This window comes from Eptatretus burgeri, chromosome 6, assembly GCF_056783735.1.
Source record: "Eptatretus burgeri isolate ZD-2024b chromosome 6, Ebu_testis_v1, whole genome shotgun sequence".
Lineage (NCBI taxonomy): Eukaryota > Metazoa > Chordata > Myxini > Myxiniformes > Myxinidae > Eptatretus > Eptatretus burgeri.
The window spans coordinates 77,730,615-77,746,311 of NC_140966.1; the positions used below are offsets into that span (position 1 = coordinate 77,730,615).

A 15,697-nucleotide genomic window follows, 5' to 3' on the forward strand; every position below is an offset into this window, starting at 1 on the left:
ATCTCTGTAAGTATATGTGTAGTTAGCCCAAACCCGTTGTTTAGAGGGAATAAATGTCATTCATTTGGACTGCGACCCTTTTAGATAGCCGTTTTTCTTTTACTATCTTTATTTTGGACCAACCGCCATTACTACCACCACAACCACCACCAACCGCATCTCGACAACCACAGCCACCTTCTCCAGAACCGCCTTCACAACATCCACCTTCTCCACAACCGCTTTCACACAACAACCACCAACCGCAACGCCGCTTCACAACAACAACAACGCCAACAGCCACGACCTTTACCGTCACATCTCGCTCTCGCAACCATCGCATCACCGCCATTCCCGCGCCGCTTGTGGGCACCGATCCTGGACTCGTACAGGGCGCGCACCGAGCAGCGGGTGCAAAAACACCAGCCTTTCCGAGAAATCGGATCAAGAATGATTCACGCCCACTTCTGTTCCGTACTATCAGCGAGCGTGGGGCGATTTGGCCCCGCCTCCAGGCGCGTCAGAGTATAATCGCTATATGCAGATTCGCGGATCAAGAATGATTCACGCCCACTTTTCCTCTGTCCAATGGGGAGCGTGGCTCCGCCCCCGAGCCGTTCCTGATCCAAAAATCTGCATATGATTTCTCCTGTCGCACTATAAAGCGCCGAGCGCGGAGCGAATCAGGGCAGTTGGACGGAGTTGAGAAGAGTGGAGAGTGAGAGAGTTGGAGAGTTGTGGCGGCGGCGAAGGCAGTTGGGAAGAGTTGAGAGTTGAGAAGAGGAAAGAGTTGGAGAGTTGTGGCGGCGGCGAAATCAGTCGAGAGAGTGTCTGTCGGGGTCCGGAGAGGCTGGAGAAGCCAAGAAGCTTTGTGGAGGTCGGCGCTCGTGTCAGAGTCGGGGAGCTGCGGAGAGGGGAGGCCGGTAACGCGATCGAGGTCGCAGTGGAGTCGCTCGTCGCGGGACCCAAGCCATCCAGATATCCTCTTTCCCCCGAGCATCACCAACCCCTCCCTGTTTCCCCCCGCGCTGAGATAGTGTGAGAAGGGGGCCCCGTTCCCACCCCATTCCAGGCAGTGCCAGCGAGGCCCGCGGAGTCGGGGCGCCGCCGCCATTTTGCGGCTCATCACCAGACGGGTAGGCTCGACGCGGTCTCGGCCCCAGGCCCGTCTGCCCCCCTGTAGTTGAGGGTGGCCCCTTTTTCTTTTGCTTTGGAGTATATGTGTTGTCGGCGCCGTCTGTGAAGTAAAACTGTGTAAGTGTTGCCGTGTGCTCGCGTAGTCGGTAGTAGATCTGCATTGTGTCTCTTTTGTTGCATTTGCTTTTTGTGCAGAATTGTCGTGTTACTTTTACATTTGCTTTTGGTGCATAATTGTATATGTGTGCTTTCCGTTTGCCGCGGAATAAATGTGCTTTATGTTGAACTGTTTCTCCCGTTTCGCTTCGTCTTTTCTCTAATTGAATCTCCATCTTACTTCACGTAAAGGGTTGGTCGTGGGCTAAATACGCCCGATAATTAATCGGAACCGTCGAGGTTGACGATAACACCGCTCGGTTATCCCGATAGTACGGAACGGGTCGCTTAAAGTGGCCCGTGTCCGAAGTCGACCTGCGGCGAGGTGCGATCGCCCGGTCTACCCTCCGTGTGGGTACTTAGGTAGGTCGAATTTGGCGAACAACCCTATCCCACGCGGGGGGCCGATTGGCACGATCGTGGTGAGGCCGAAAGGCCCACCCGTGACTAGTTCCCGGCGTTAGTCCGAGAGGGTCACGACGGGATTGTCCGTCCGGTGGGCGACGTGCCGCGATTCGAGTTACGTGGCCGCTCGCACGCCGGCGGGCGCGAATCCGCAACAATATGTTTAAATATATTTAAATAATTAAATAAATATGTGGTTTCTACTTCGCGGATTTTCACCTATCGTGGGTGGGTCTGGAATGCATCAACCGCGATAGGTGAGGGAGCACTGTATATATGTATATATATATATATATATATATATATATATATATATATATATATATATATATATATATATATATATATATATATATATATTGCTAAGGTTTAACCTCTCCCATTTACAATACATTGGTCTCAGCACTCCAAAACAATTCTCCCTCAATTACAATGGTGAGGACACAAGACTGTAAATCACTGAGGTGGCTTCAAATCCAGATTAAAAAAAATAGCAAGAGTAAAGTTCTGGATTCTTAGTTCCTGGGAACCAAGCTCGGCCCAAATAAATTTACCATGCCATTATAGGATTGTCCGGAAGAAACACAGCTGTCTCATGAACGACCTTCAGGGAATGTTAACCCTATGCTCCCCCCGGTCAAATCTACTAATGTACACTTCATGGTTGTCGTCTTTATGTTCTCAGGATACTTTGGATGAAGACCAAAGTGCTGCTATGAGAAGGTAACACAGCTCAAAAGCTTCACAAATCCAAATATGAGCATCCTTAAATTTCGATCAAAATTGTGACAAGTCCAGGTCTAAACTGTGCAGCCTAATATGCATACAAGGGTATGAAACAAGTTTAATTTGACTACCTGTTCAACACAAGCTCAATGTGGACAAGCATAGTCACCAGGAAGTGAAAAAGTCAACAGAGAGCAGTTTGTGCTCAAATTCCACATGCATTGAGCCACAAATGAATAATGGGAAACAACCGAAGCCTTACGAAAGATGTGCAGTGGATCAGCAACAGTTTGAACTCATCTCCTAAGTAATCATCTGGGAGCAATATAAACAATTCCATGCAATGTAAAATGAGCTGTAGAATTAGGGGCCACTTATATGTTTGCAAGGATTGCAAAATCTTTGCTCCGATTCCCCTCATCTCTCTGGGAACATAAAAACCCATATGTATGCAAAAAAAAAAGGATGTAGTTGGGAATATCTGAACGCAACAGCAAATAGTCTACCTGACCAATAGGTCAGGCCCAGGTTCAATGTCTAAACCACTGAGGAGACTATGCAAGCATCAGATGCCAGGCATCAAGTACTTTCCCAAGAGGGAGAGTCGGCATCAGGTGACTGCAATATGCCGATGGTGAGACCTCGTCATTTTAATCATTACTGTCCCTTTGTTGTAGTGTTGTAGAGATTTTTTGAGAGATGCAGTCGTGCAAATGTACTTGTGTGCATTGGGAGAAAATTTTTCTTGTATTATTATGTCACTTTGTCAAAAAAAAACCCAAAAAAAACAAAACATGAAAAACTCCCTTACTAGAATGAAGTTGATAGCGTGCCATCGCAAATCCCCCACATTTCCCACCTAAAGCAAGGTTGAAAGATGGCAAAAGTTCCACCACGATTGACCCAATATCAAAAAAAAAATTCCCGTTTTGACCCCTGTGACGCAAAGTCCCCACCCCCTGGGGGCATGAACAGGAAATCGGGACATATTTCATGTGTCCCCCAATTCTGACTGCACATACAAAGTTTCATTTGAAAAAAAAAGAAAAGTTAAAAAAATGTGCCCGTAATTGCATTATTTAGGATTCGAACTTTTGACCCCGCCATAGGGTCCCGGGGAAGGGGGGGGGCAAAAAAATATACTGTTCATGCACCTTTGTGCCATGTGGTGATTATAACAACCAAGTTCGATGAATTTATGCGCAACTGTTTAGGAGGAAATAGCATGATGGACAGAGAGACAGACAGACAGAAAGGGAGCCGATTACAATATCCTCCCCCCCCCCCGTTTTTTTTAAGCATGGTAATAATACAATCTTTACAAAAAATAAACACTAATCTGAGTTATTCTGCGATATGACATGAGATCTCACCATGTGCATAATACAGTCATGTGATGCTCTCTACAGTCCCTTCCCCCCCCCCACCTCCGGCCCATTCCCTTTGGCAAAGTACTTAACACCTATCAGATGATGCACACACAGTGGATTATGACCACTCAGCAGTTGTGACGTTTTTCTTTGATCGAGTGGAATGGTCGAGATTCCATTCTTTCGTTTGTCGCACATGGCTGTTGGTCGCCATCATTTCAGGGAGTGCAGCTTTGCCACTGCTGCAGTGCCCTCTGTAGGTCAAAGCAGGATTTGTAATTTGTTCAGAATGCCGGCGATAACTCACCTACTCTTCATCGAAAGACACCGAGGGATCTTTAACGTCCACCAATTAATGCTAGCAGACAGGACACGAAGTTTAACCTCCATCCGTGGGGCGACACACACATTGATGCTTCACCCTGCGTGTGAAACACAAGGATGACAGTTTATAGCTGAGTTGAGATTCAAGCCCAGGTTGGACGGCTGAGATGAGCATGTATACCATCAGCCTATCCTGCCAGTCAGAATGGTTGATGATGAAATTAATGTTTTTTGGGGGGACTGAAAACGTACATTCAAATTATGCTTGTTTTTTTTTTTTTAATCAAATGGTTTAGTGTTTGTAACGCTAGTTACATAACAGGTAGAGAACTGTTACCAACTTGATAATCATTGCAAAACGTCACAGAACTAGCAACTCACCAAGGGTCAGAATTAGTCTTCGTTGTTCGATGATGGTACAGCTGCTTGGCTGAGGAAAGATTTGCTCAGGTAAGTAGAGGCTGGCCCAGACAGGTCGAGGCCTTGGAAGCCATGAACAGCCGTGTGATTGGCCCTTGAGAGACAAGGCACGCAGCTATAAAATGCGTGAACCAGACCGAGAGTGAGAGGACATCGGCAGATGAAGAGAGCAAGAAAGAAGCGATCGTCGTGTGGTGCTGACATGACATGGAGAGACAGAAGGAGCTGATCAAGGAGAGGAAACATTGGTGAAGCCAGTGTGACGTTTTCACTGTTCCGTCCGTGGTCATTCGAAACAAAGCATTTCTCGGAGACTCATCGGAACTCCAGCCTGAGTGGAACCGACTCAGCTGTCCGGAGTATCATTTATTGGGCTCTCGCTAATTATGCAAGGATGGAAACCTCCTATTGGGCCATTAATCACACTGGGATTGCCCATAGAGAAGCGAGAGTCATGAATCCAAACTGGTACGCTTTGTACAGTTTTTTTTTAGTATCACTGCACAACAGAGAAGCTATATAATGTCTACTTCTGCTCCTGCGTTGGTCTTTGAGTAACAACTGCCTCTACTTCTCAACGTGCTTGAGACATCTCGACGTGCTTGGGACATCTCGACGTGCTGGGGACATCTCGACATGCTCACATACGATGTCTGCTGCCATTGTTTCAGATTTCAGAGATCGGTTGGGCTGACATTTTGGTGAACTGTTCTGTGCATTTGCTGAGTTAAGGATCTGTTCAAGATATTTCTCGGTAATCTAGTTCATGTGTGTAAATTGTAAAGAGTTAATTTTTGATTCTAACATTGTGGCAAATCATGTTTTTCTTAATGTTTGGTTAAGCTTAAGACTTAATGTCATGAAGACATTAAGACTTAATGTCCTAATGTCAAGAAAGACACTCAGTAGAGTGCATACCCCCCGCCAGGCTGAACAGTTTACGATTTGTTTCCCACTGATATAGTCCAAGCAATCTAGCCCATTTTTTCACTTGATCAGGAACAAATTGCAACAGAATTTTTTTTTAGCGCAATGCATTTCTATGAGGTCCCCAGAACACCACACTAAAAGTCCTAAGAAATCCCTGTTGCGGAAATACGTCTAATTTGCATAAATCCAATGTGGATACAATTATCAATATTGTGCCATATCTTTGCTCACAGATGACATATTTGAGTTATTTCAACTTCTAGAATGGGTATTTTGTATACAAGGATGCATTTAGCATACTTTTAAACTTCCCTGGAACAAAATCTCATTTGCATAAATCCAATATGGCCACCAAATATCAATATCTTGCCAAATCTTTGCTCTCAGATGATGTATTTTAGTGATTTAAATTTCTATGAGATCTTTGGATCCAAGGATGCATTTGTAATGCTTAAAAATTTCATTGGATGCATCTAGGACACACGCTATGTGCAAAGTCTGCATATGTATACCTGCAAATGATGCTTAATCTGCCAGAAAGTCATCCAGATGTCCATCAGCAATTTGAGAAAGGATACCATGTGGTGAGGCACAGTGATAGGTACTGGGCAGGACTATCCACGGATCTCACAATTGAGCAAGTGCTGATGAGAAGTATAAAGACGCATGGAGGCCTGACAAGAGAAAAAGGAATGACAGAAACTCAGCGTTTGATGTGGGTCCTTTCCATGCCAGCATGTGCAAATATCAACGAGGCCATGCAGAAGCTCAGTGGCATCTCATTTGAAACCAGTGACCAGCACAAAGACCTGTCAAAAGCTAGACAAGCTTGAGATGTAAATGACACCCTTGATCTTATCAGCTATTTCAGGTGGAGAGATCCATTCGCACGGGATCCGTCCCTGTATAACATTGCAAATGGCATGATAGCCCAGGAAGGAGTCAACGTTGAAAGATCAAGAACAGTTGGAGAAAAGATTCTTGCATCCATGGTTGGGAAATCTGTAGAAGAGTTCACCTTCCGGAAATGTGATCGAGCAGTGACACTTAATTCAAGATCAACTGTCAAGATCAAAGGAGAATCTATGAAGGTAGATCCACAGTTGATCTTTCAGAGACTGGTAACCATTGAGGAGCGCTGTGAAGATCAACAGTCACTCTTCAAATATGAACTGTGTAGTTATCCCCCAGCATTGTTTGAATCTTCCTTCCTTCCCCTGCAGGCCAATAAGGCTGTCCTTGCCGATGTTCTCTGGAAGACCATGCAAGGGGAGCAATGAGAACCAATTGGAAATGTCCAGTATATTCTCGATGGTGGTGCGCTACTTCATCGTCTTCCATGGCCAAGAGGTTCCACATATGAGAGTGTCAGTCAGCTTTATGTCACATATGTTACACATAAATATGGGGCTGCTACCATTATCTTTGATGGATACCAAGACGGTCCAACAACAAAAGATGCCACGCACATGAGGACAGGGGCTTGTTCAGGCATGACAGTAAACCTCACTGGTGGAATGGTTATACAGTCCAAGAAGGAGGAATTCTTGAAAAATGTGACAAATAAACAGCGATTTATTGTTTATCTTCGTGACAAACTAGAGTGGGCTGGGTGCAATATAGATCATGCAAAGCATAATGCTGATGTGCTCGTTGTCCAAACAGCTGTTGCATCTGCTAGAATCAAAGACACTGTCCTGATGGGGGATGACATGGACTTGCTCATCCTCCTACTGCATCATGCTGAACTGGATGCACATGACTTGTTCCTGGCCCCAGAGCCCAGACAATCAGCAAAAAGACCAGGATATGGTGCATAAAGCAGTTTAAAGGCGCTGTCACACCTTGACGATTTAGCCAGCGTTTGCCGACTTATGAAAAATTTGTCTAAAACGCTGGCACACGTCGAATACGTTATGGGTAAGTTTTGCATACGTTAAGAGCATGCTGAAAAACACTGCCATACGTCGTAGTACGCTGGCTTTCATCGTTGTACTTTGCGGTTGTCCTAAAATTTTAGCATGCTTGAAATTTTATGACGTATGCCAGTGTATGACTCACACGTTCCGCTACGCTGGCCATAAGTTGTAGGCACGTTATGCGATCGTTGACACATGTCGAGGCAAGTTACTTGTAAGTTACTCATAAGTCGAAACATGTCGAAGTAATGCTTAGCGTACCCAAAACGTATTTCTAACCAATGAGTAACATGCTTTGAACCTATGTGTAACGTACCTCTAACGCATATTGACGTCTTCCGGACGACCACAGAACTTACTGAACGTGTTTCTAATTTACAGCTACCGTATAATGGCGTATTGGCAGCGTTAAAAAAAAAAAAACAACAATAACTTCCGATATTTCGTCACGTGCCGTTACATCACATCCGATTGCCTCTTCAGTTTGCTCATGTCTTATTCTTAGTTCCTCCTCTGTGAATATTTTCTGTTTGAGGATATTGTCACGTCGACGTCGAAGCTTAAAAGCAAATGTCCGAATATATTTTAAAATTCGTGACAAAAAAAAAAAAAAAAACACAACACAACAACAACAACAACAACAACAACAACTTTTTTGTCACGTGCCTTTACGGAGCCAAGGAGAAAAAAGAAAATGTGCCTTGACGGAGAAAATAAGTTTCGGGTATGCTAAACATTATCTCGACGTATTTCGACTTATGAGTAACTTTCAAGGAACTTGTGTCGACGTGTGTCAACGATCGTAGATCGTGCCCACAACTTATTCCCAGCGTAGCGGAACGTGTGAGCCAAACGACGAGTGAGTCGTAAAATTTTCAGCATGCTTGAAATTTCACGACGTACGAGACGTACCACGAAATATGACAGCGTACTTCATCGTTTTTCAGCGTGCTCTTAACGTATACACAACTTACCCATAACGTATTCGACGTGTGCCAGCTTGGTTCGGCAAATTTTTCATAGGTCGGCATACGCTGGCTAAATCGTCAAGGTGTGACTGCGTGGTTGACACTTTCAATTTTCAGACGGTTATGATTTAAATCGGCGTGCGGCAGGTTTTTAACAGGCTTCGCCACGAGTTCGTCGGCAATACGTGCAGCGCGCTATGCCTAAGTTAGACTATCGTTGGGCATAGGTTGTGAACACCGACAACAGGCTAAGCATTCGTTGGTATAAGTTATCTATAAGACAACGAAACGTTCTGTGCCCATTACTAATATGTTATGCGTACAACTAACGCGTTATGAATACGACCAAAACTTAAAAAAAAAACCGAACTGACCAGCTTGCAGCCCCATCAAAACTACTGGATGTCATCTGCTGTAACTTTAAAACAGACTGTAATACAAAGAGGTGCACATGCAGAAAGTATAGTTTGCATTGCAGTGCTGTTTGTGGAGAATGCCGTGGGACAATTTGTGCCAACTCACAGCTCCCAGATTTCACTGATGACTATAATGATGACCTTGATGGGCATCTTCAGTAGGGTATTAATATGCCTGCAATGAAACACTAGCCAAATAAGTGAGTGTCATATATTTGATCACAAAATATCGATATTTGGTGGCCATATTGGATCTTATTAAATTCATCCATCATTTTATTTAAACCCATCCAATCAAAATATTAAACTATCCCAAATTTAGCCTTTAATCCCCTCAAATATTCTAGAAATATAAACCGCTCAAACCTGTTGTCTGAGAGTAAATATATGGCAAAATATTGATATTTGGCAGCCATATTGGATTTATGCAAATGAGATGTGCATCAAAATACATCCAAGAAAATTGTTAAATACTCTAAATGCATTCTTGTATGCAAAATATATATACTAAAAGTTGAAATGGCTGAAATATATCATCCAAGAGCAAAGATGTGGCAAAATATTGATCTTTGGTGGCCATATTGGATTTATGCAAATGAGATTTTGTTCCAGGGAAGTTTAAAAGTATTCTAAATGCATCCTTGTATACAAAATACCCATTCGAGAAGTTGAAATCACCCAAATATGTCATCTGTGAGCAAAGATATGGCACAATATTGATAATTGGCCACCATATTGGATTTATGCAAATTAGACGTATTGCCGCAACAGGGATTTCTTAGGACTTTTAGTATGGTGTTCATAGAAATGCATTGTGCTAAAAAAAAATTATGTTGCAATTTGTTCCCGATCATACCTTATTTTGCCTGGACGAATAGGCCAGATCTGCATCCAGACCCGATCCAAGGTTTAATCAGCTTGTTCTTGTCACCTAACAAACTCATCCAATAAATTCTGGCATAATCCACCGACAACTTTTTGAGATAAAGTGCTATATATCGTTTTTGGCCTCCCCTCTCAATGGTGAAGAATTACTTCACAAAAAACTCGAGTAGCCAGATCCAGATCGTCACAAAAATCGAATCAATTCATCCTTGTCACACAACCAACCTGTCCACCAAGTTTCGTCTGAATCCGGACGTAACCTTTTGAGATATGATATCCTGCTCACAAAAACACAGATGGACAAACAAAGAGGGGTGAATATACATAAACTCCGTCTGCCTTTGGTGGCGGAGGCAAAAAGCAATGTCTCTCATGCTGTTACAAACTTACCTCGTGGATTCCAAAGTGAGCGTAGGAATCAAAATAATAATCTTTCGACGTCATGTCACTGGTTGTGACGGAGTTTTCCATCTTCTCTTGGTTCAGGAGGCTGAGAGTCTGAGACGACGATACCTTGAAAAAGGGAATTTTAAACCAGATGAGTTGTGGAACGATGCACACTAGGATTCTCAAGAAGATCCCTGATGATCCGTCTCGCCTGGGTTCAGGAATCTCCATGATATTTTGTTCCAAAACATTCTGAACAAGTACAATTTTTCATTAACTCGAACTGTGATCAAAATTTTTTCAATTCATCACCATTACATGGTTTCCCTTCATAGCTGAGAACAGTCTGAATTCACTCACGTGTGACATGTGGACAACCTAGGTACAATAATATATTAGCCCATCCCTCGCGTAGCAGGAAACGGGGTTTTGCGAGTGCGTGCGTGTGTGCGTGTGTGTGTGTGTCAGTCATAACTTTTTCTTTTACCATTTGAGCTTTTGTCATTAAATTTTCAAAAAAAAGCTTTATTATGAGAATATGGAGAAGAGAAATTAATAATTTGGTCAAAAGGTCAAAGCATGACAAAAGAGTCAATTTTCGTCCGATAGACGTGAAATTTTAAGAATTTGCATGTTTGGTCACTGAATTGGTTCACTCATCAAAGCTATAAGCAGATCTGTTTTTTTTTTTTTAGATCAAAAGGTCAAAGGTCAAGGTCGCATAAAATCGTCAATTTTCATCCGATCGACTTGAAATTTGAACAGGGTTTGCATTTTGGGTCACTGAAGCAGATTGCTTTTGAGGTCAAAAGGTCAACGTCGCCTAAAATCGTCAATTTTTTTGTGTTCTTATTTCGCTGTATTTGTCAAGTTTAGCATACAGAAGAAGTAGTCTGAATACGAAGCGGACGTGGACAGGCTTTGCATTTCCAGATGCTTTCTAGTTTGACTCGAAGCGGCTCAAATTGATGCTTCACCCGGCTTGTGAAAGATCAGGGTGAGAGTCTATAGCTGGGTCGACATTTGAACCCAGGCGGGACGGATCACAAACAAGTGCGGATACCTACCTCTAGGCGTTTAGGCTCTCCTGCCTGTCCACAAAATATTCAAACACCATTCTTAAAGTATAAATGCTTTTTTTTTTATATTGTGACGTGATTATGGCATTTAAAATAATTGGAAAGACATCAAGAGGCGAATGGTCAAAAACAAAAATGTTCCCAGCTGTGTTCAACTACGATAAATCTGTCCGCAATGTCCGACATTCAACCTAACTTCCAAGATTTCCTTTCCACAATAATCTCGTTTTTTTATTTTTGATTGTCTGATTACAACCACATCTTTCTCACATCGTAAATCAAGCTGCAGAATCCTCTCTTTTTTTTTGTGTACAACATAGTCAAGGCTCATGGAACCGCAAGAGCACAGAAGGGATCAGGACACAACGCAACAAAAGGACCAGCAGGAGAACGGGAGAAACGCCAACAGCAGGACGGAGCGAAAAAAACAGGTGGAGACGGACAAACAAGTGATGCAGGTGACGATGAAGGGTAGGGGAGAACGCAAGGGGAGGTTAAGATGTACGCAGAAGCAAATTTTTGGGAGGGGTGGAGGTGGTTTAACAGATGAAGATAAGATAATGGTTTTGGATGGAGGATGACTTGAGATGGTGGTGAACAGCTGTCTTGAAGACCTGGAGGGAAGAATGAGATTGAAGAGAGTCTGGAAATTGGTTCCATGGATGGAAAAAGAAAAAGAAAAGAAATAAACGAGTGGAGGTGAGCAGTGGTTCTGGATTAAAGCAGTTTCACTCGGAGGGGACTGCTGGTGAATCATGTGCGTGCTGCAGATACCTGGGGGGGAGGGGGGTGGGAGAACAAAGCACAGAGAGGGCACAGGGTGCAAGACCAGAAAGGAGGTGGATAGAAGACAGAGACCACCGACTCGTCGGCGATGGCCCGTGGACTGAGATTCATCACGAGTGATTCCAATGATCTTGAAAGCCTTGGTTTCCACGGCATCCAGCAGGGGAGAAAAATCGAGAAATCAAGAGGTATTGAGACATTCCTCGTACCGCTTTCGTTTCAAGGCTTTCTGGATATAAATGCGACCAGAGAGTGTGTGGTTGGACAAACAAAAAAGTTTAAATTATTCATACAATTATAGGATCAGGGCAATGCAACTTAAAATGTAAGGATTCCTTGTCCATCCAAAGTTTCCTCGAGAAGATGGTGATGGGAGTTTTCTCCTCAAACCGCTGCAGTCGCTGAGAAGGGTTTGCCCGTAATATTACTTCGTGGGAAGTTCCAGGCCTTTGATCCCACGATGAGGAAGGATTGGCGACCTGAACAGATACCATTGCTTATTCACGTCATCTTCCTTTACATATTCAATGTTGTGGGATTTCCTTGGGAACGCAACTCTTGTGGGTCATGCGACTCGGTTCACCTTCACAATTGGCTGTCCTTTTGATCGTTTGGATGAAATTTGTGCACCATGAGCTTGGGCAAATTTGGTTATCATGATCAAAAACCGCACAGAGATGCTGTTACAAACAGCGCAGGAGGATGGCTGCAAAAGATGACCAAACCGAATGGAGTGGTGAAGAATTCCAAGGACAAGAAAGTACTCGTACACGTGAGAACATTAGAGTAAACCAGAAAAAAAAAGATGTCTGTGAAGGACTCTTATATATTCAAAAGAGACAAGTAATGGCATGTCCTCTTTCCACAAAGGACGACAAACTTGAATACAAATTTGTGAATGGTTGTTAAAACAAGAAATAAAAGCAGCATCAAGTCGCTCGGTGAACAAAGGTATGAAGAACTGCATATTCGATGCTCTCAAACATGAAAGCTTCAGGGGCTCCTTGATCAACAAGATGTCAAGTTGAGAAAGACAGAAAGGAAACATTATTATGCTCACGATAAATAAGCCAAAACAGTCAGGCATGAGATAACCCAGGAAAATCAGGATGAGCAAATCAAATCGTACAGAAGTTATAGTTATGAATAGTAATGGTTGTCATAATTCAAAATGTAGGTCTGATGGGTGAAGGGAGGGGGGGGGAAATGGCCGTGAGGGGGACGGGTGGGCACTTATGGATGGGGACGGGCGGGTGCGCCCGAGGATGGGTGGAAGGGGACGGGCTGGTGTGCCCGAGGATGGGTGGAAGGGGACGGGTTGGTGTGTTCGGGGAAGGGTGGAGGGGGACGGGCTGGAGGGGGACGGGCTGGAGTGTTAGGGGAAGGGTGGAGGGGGACGGGCTGGTGTGTTCGGGGAAGGGTGGAGGGGGACGGGCTGGAGTGTTAGGGGAAGGGTGGAGGGGGACGGGCTGGAGGGGGACGGGCTGGTGTGTTAGGGGAAGGGTGGAGGGGGTGGGCTGGTGTGTTCGGGGAAGGGTGGAGGGGGACGGGCTGGTGTGTTAGGGGAAGGGTGGAGGGGGACGGGCTGGAGGGGGACGGGCTGGTGTGTTAGGGGAAGGGTGGAGGGGGACGGGCTGGTGTGTTAGGGGAAGGGTGGAGGGGGACGGGCTGGTGTGTTAGGGGAAGGGTGGAGGGGGACGGGCTGGTGTGTTAGGGGAAGGGTGGAGGGGGACGGGCTGGTGTGTTAGGGGAAGGGTGGAGGGGGACGGGCTGGTGTGTTAGGGGAAGGGTGGAGGGGACGGGCTGGTGTGTTCGGGAAAGGGAGGAGGGGGATGGGCTGGTGTGTTCGGGGAAGGGTGGAGGGGGACGGGCTGGAGGGGGACGGGCTGGTGTGTTAGGGGAAGGGTGGAGGGGGACGGGCTGGTGTGTTAGGGGAAGGGTGGAGGGGGACGGGCTGGTGTGTTAGGGGAAGGGTGGAGGGGGACGGGCTGGTGTGTTAGGGGAAGGGTGGAGGGGGACGGGCTGGTGTGTTCGGGAAAGGGAGGAAGGGGACGGGCTGGTGTGTTCGGGAAAGGGAGGAAGGGGACGGGCTGGTGTGTTCTGGGAAGGGGGAGGGGGACGGGCTGGTGTGTTAGGGGAAGGGTGGAGGGGGACGGACTGGTGTGTTAGGGGAAGGGTGGAGGGGGACGGGCTGGTGTGTTAGGGGAAGGGTGGAGGGGGACGGGCTGGTGTGTTCGGGAAAGGGAGGAAGGGGACGGGCTGGTGTGTTAGGGGAAGGGAGGAAGGGGATGGGCTGGTGTGTTCTGGGAAGGGGGAGGGGGATGGGCTGGTGTGTTCAGGGAAGGGTGGAGGGGGACGGACTGGTGTGTTCTGGGAAGGGTGGAGGGGGACGGACTGGTGTGTTAGGGGAAGGGTGGAGGGGGACGGGCTGGTGTGTTAGGGGAAGGGTGGAGGGGGACGGGCTGGTGTGTTCGGGAAAGGGAGGAAGGGGACGGGCTGGTGTGTTCTGGGAAGGGTGGAGGGGGACGGGCTGGTGTTTTAGGGGAAGGGTGGAGGGGGACGGGCTGGAGTGTTAGGGGAAGGGTGGAGGGGGACGGGCTGGAGGGGGGACGGGCTGGTGTGTTAGGGGAAGGGTGGAGGGGGATGGGCTGGTGTGTTCGGGGAAGGGTGGAGGGGGACGGGCTGGTGTGTTAGGGGAAGGGTGGAGGGGGACGGGCTGGAGGGGGACGGGCTGGTGTGTTAGGGGAAGGGTGGAGGGGGACGGGCTGGTGTGTTAGGGGAAGGGTGGAGGGGACGGGCTGGTGTGTTAGGGGAAGGGTGGAGGGGGACGGGCTGGTGTGTTAGGGGAAGGGTGGAGGGGGACGGGCTGGTGTGTTAGGGAAGGGTGGAGGGGGACGGGCTGGTGTGTTAGGGGAAGGGTGGAGGGGACGGGCTGGTGTGTTCGGGAAAGGGAGGAAGGGGACGGGCTGGTGTGTTCGGGAAAGGGAGGAAGGGGACGGGCTGGTGTGTTAGGGGAAGGGTGGAGGGGGACGGGCTGGTGTGTTAGGGGAAGGGTGGAGGGGGACGGGCTGGTGTGTTAGGGGAAGGGTGGAGGGGACGGGCTGGTGTGTTAGGGGAAGGGTGGAGGGGGACGGGCTGGTGTGTTAGGGGAAGGGTGGAGGGGGACGGGCTGGTGTGTTCGGGAAAGGGAGGAAGGGGACGGGCTGGTGTGTTCGGGAAAGGGAGGAAGGGGACGGGCTGGTGTGTTCTGGGAAGGGGGAGGGGGACGGGCTGGTGTGTTAGGGAAGGGTGGAGGGGGACGGGCTGGTGTGTTCGGGAAAGGGAGGAAGGGGACGGGCTGGTGTGTTAGGGGAAGGGAGGAAGGGGATGGGCTGGTGTGTTCTGGGAAGGGGGGAGGGGGATGGGCTGGTGTTTTAGGGGAAGGGTGAAGAGGGACGGGCTGGTGTGCTCGGAGACACGTGCACGGGAGGACAGACAATAAACCATCAAATACCCCTGTGCAGGGCAAATTGGGTAAATGAATGGTTCATGCAAAGGAACGATGAACACGGTAATTGTTTGTGATAAATCGCAGTGTTGCGAGTCGCTCACCTCTACACCTTCCGCCATGCTGCATCCACGGCAGCCGAACCCTCATAGAACGACAAATTGACTTGAGACTCGAAGAATCGATTTGACAATAATCCGACTTGTCCAGCATAAGGAATCCCAAATGTATAAAACAATCAACACATTCGGCCGGAAGAAAGAGAACGGCGGAATAACATCCCTCCTACACTAAACACCATGATACACCTCAGACCAAGATGT

The 15,697-nt window shown here is 46.9% G+C and overlaps 1 protein-coding gene across 3 annotated transcripts in view; it reads right to left on the reverse strand.

The window, feature by feature from the left end:
- LOC147025123 (protein arginine N-methyltransferase 1) overlaps nucleotides 1–15,697 on the reverse strand; it is a 40,304-nt gene extending 24,607 nt beyond the window's left edge. Inside the window, exons 1-2 of one of the 3 annotated variants that reach the window (XM_085885769.1) lie at nucleotides 15,479–15,694; nucleotides 10,026–10,148 (exon numbers count right to left, since the gene is read on the reverse strand). In XM_085885769.1, the coding sequence (XP_085741895.1) occupies nucleotides 10,026–10,148; nucleotides 15,479–15,496 (141 nt within the window). In that variant the 5' untranslated portion in view covers nucleotides 15,497–15,694. Of the gene's footprint in view, nucleotides 1–4,080; nucleotides 4,105–10,025; nucleotides 10,149–15,478 lie in introns of those variants that run through there. The other 2 variants (XM_085885770.1, XM_085885771.1) reach the window with 2 other exon arrangements.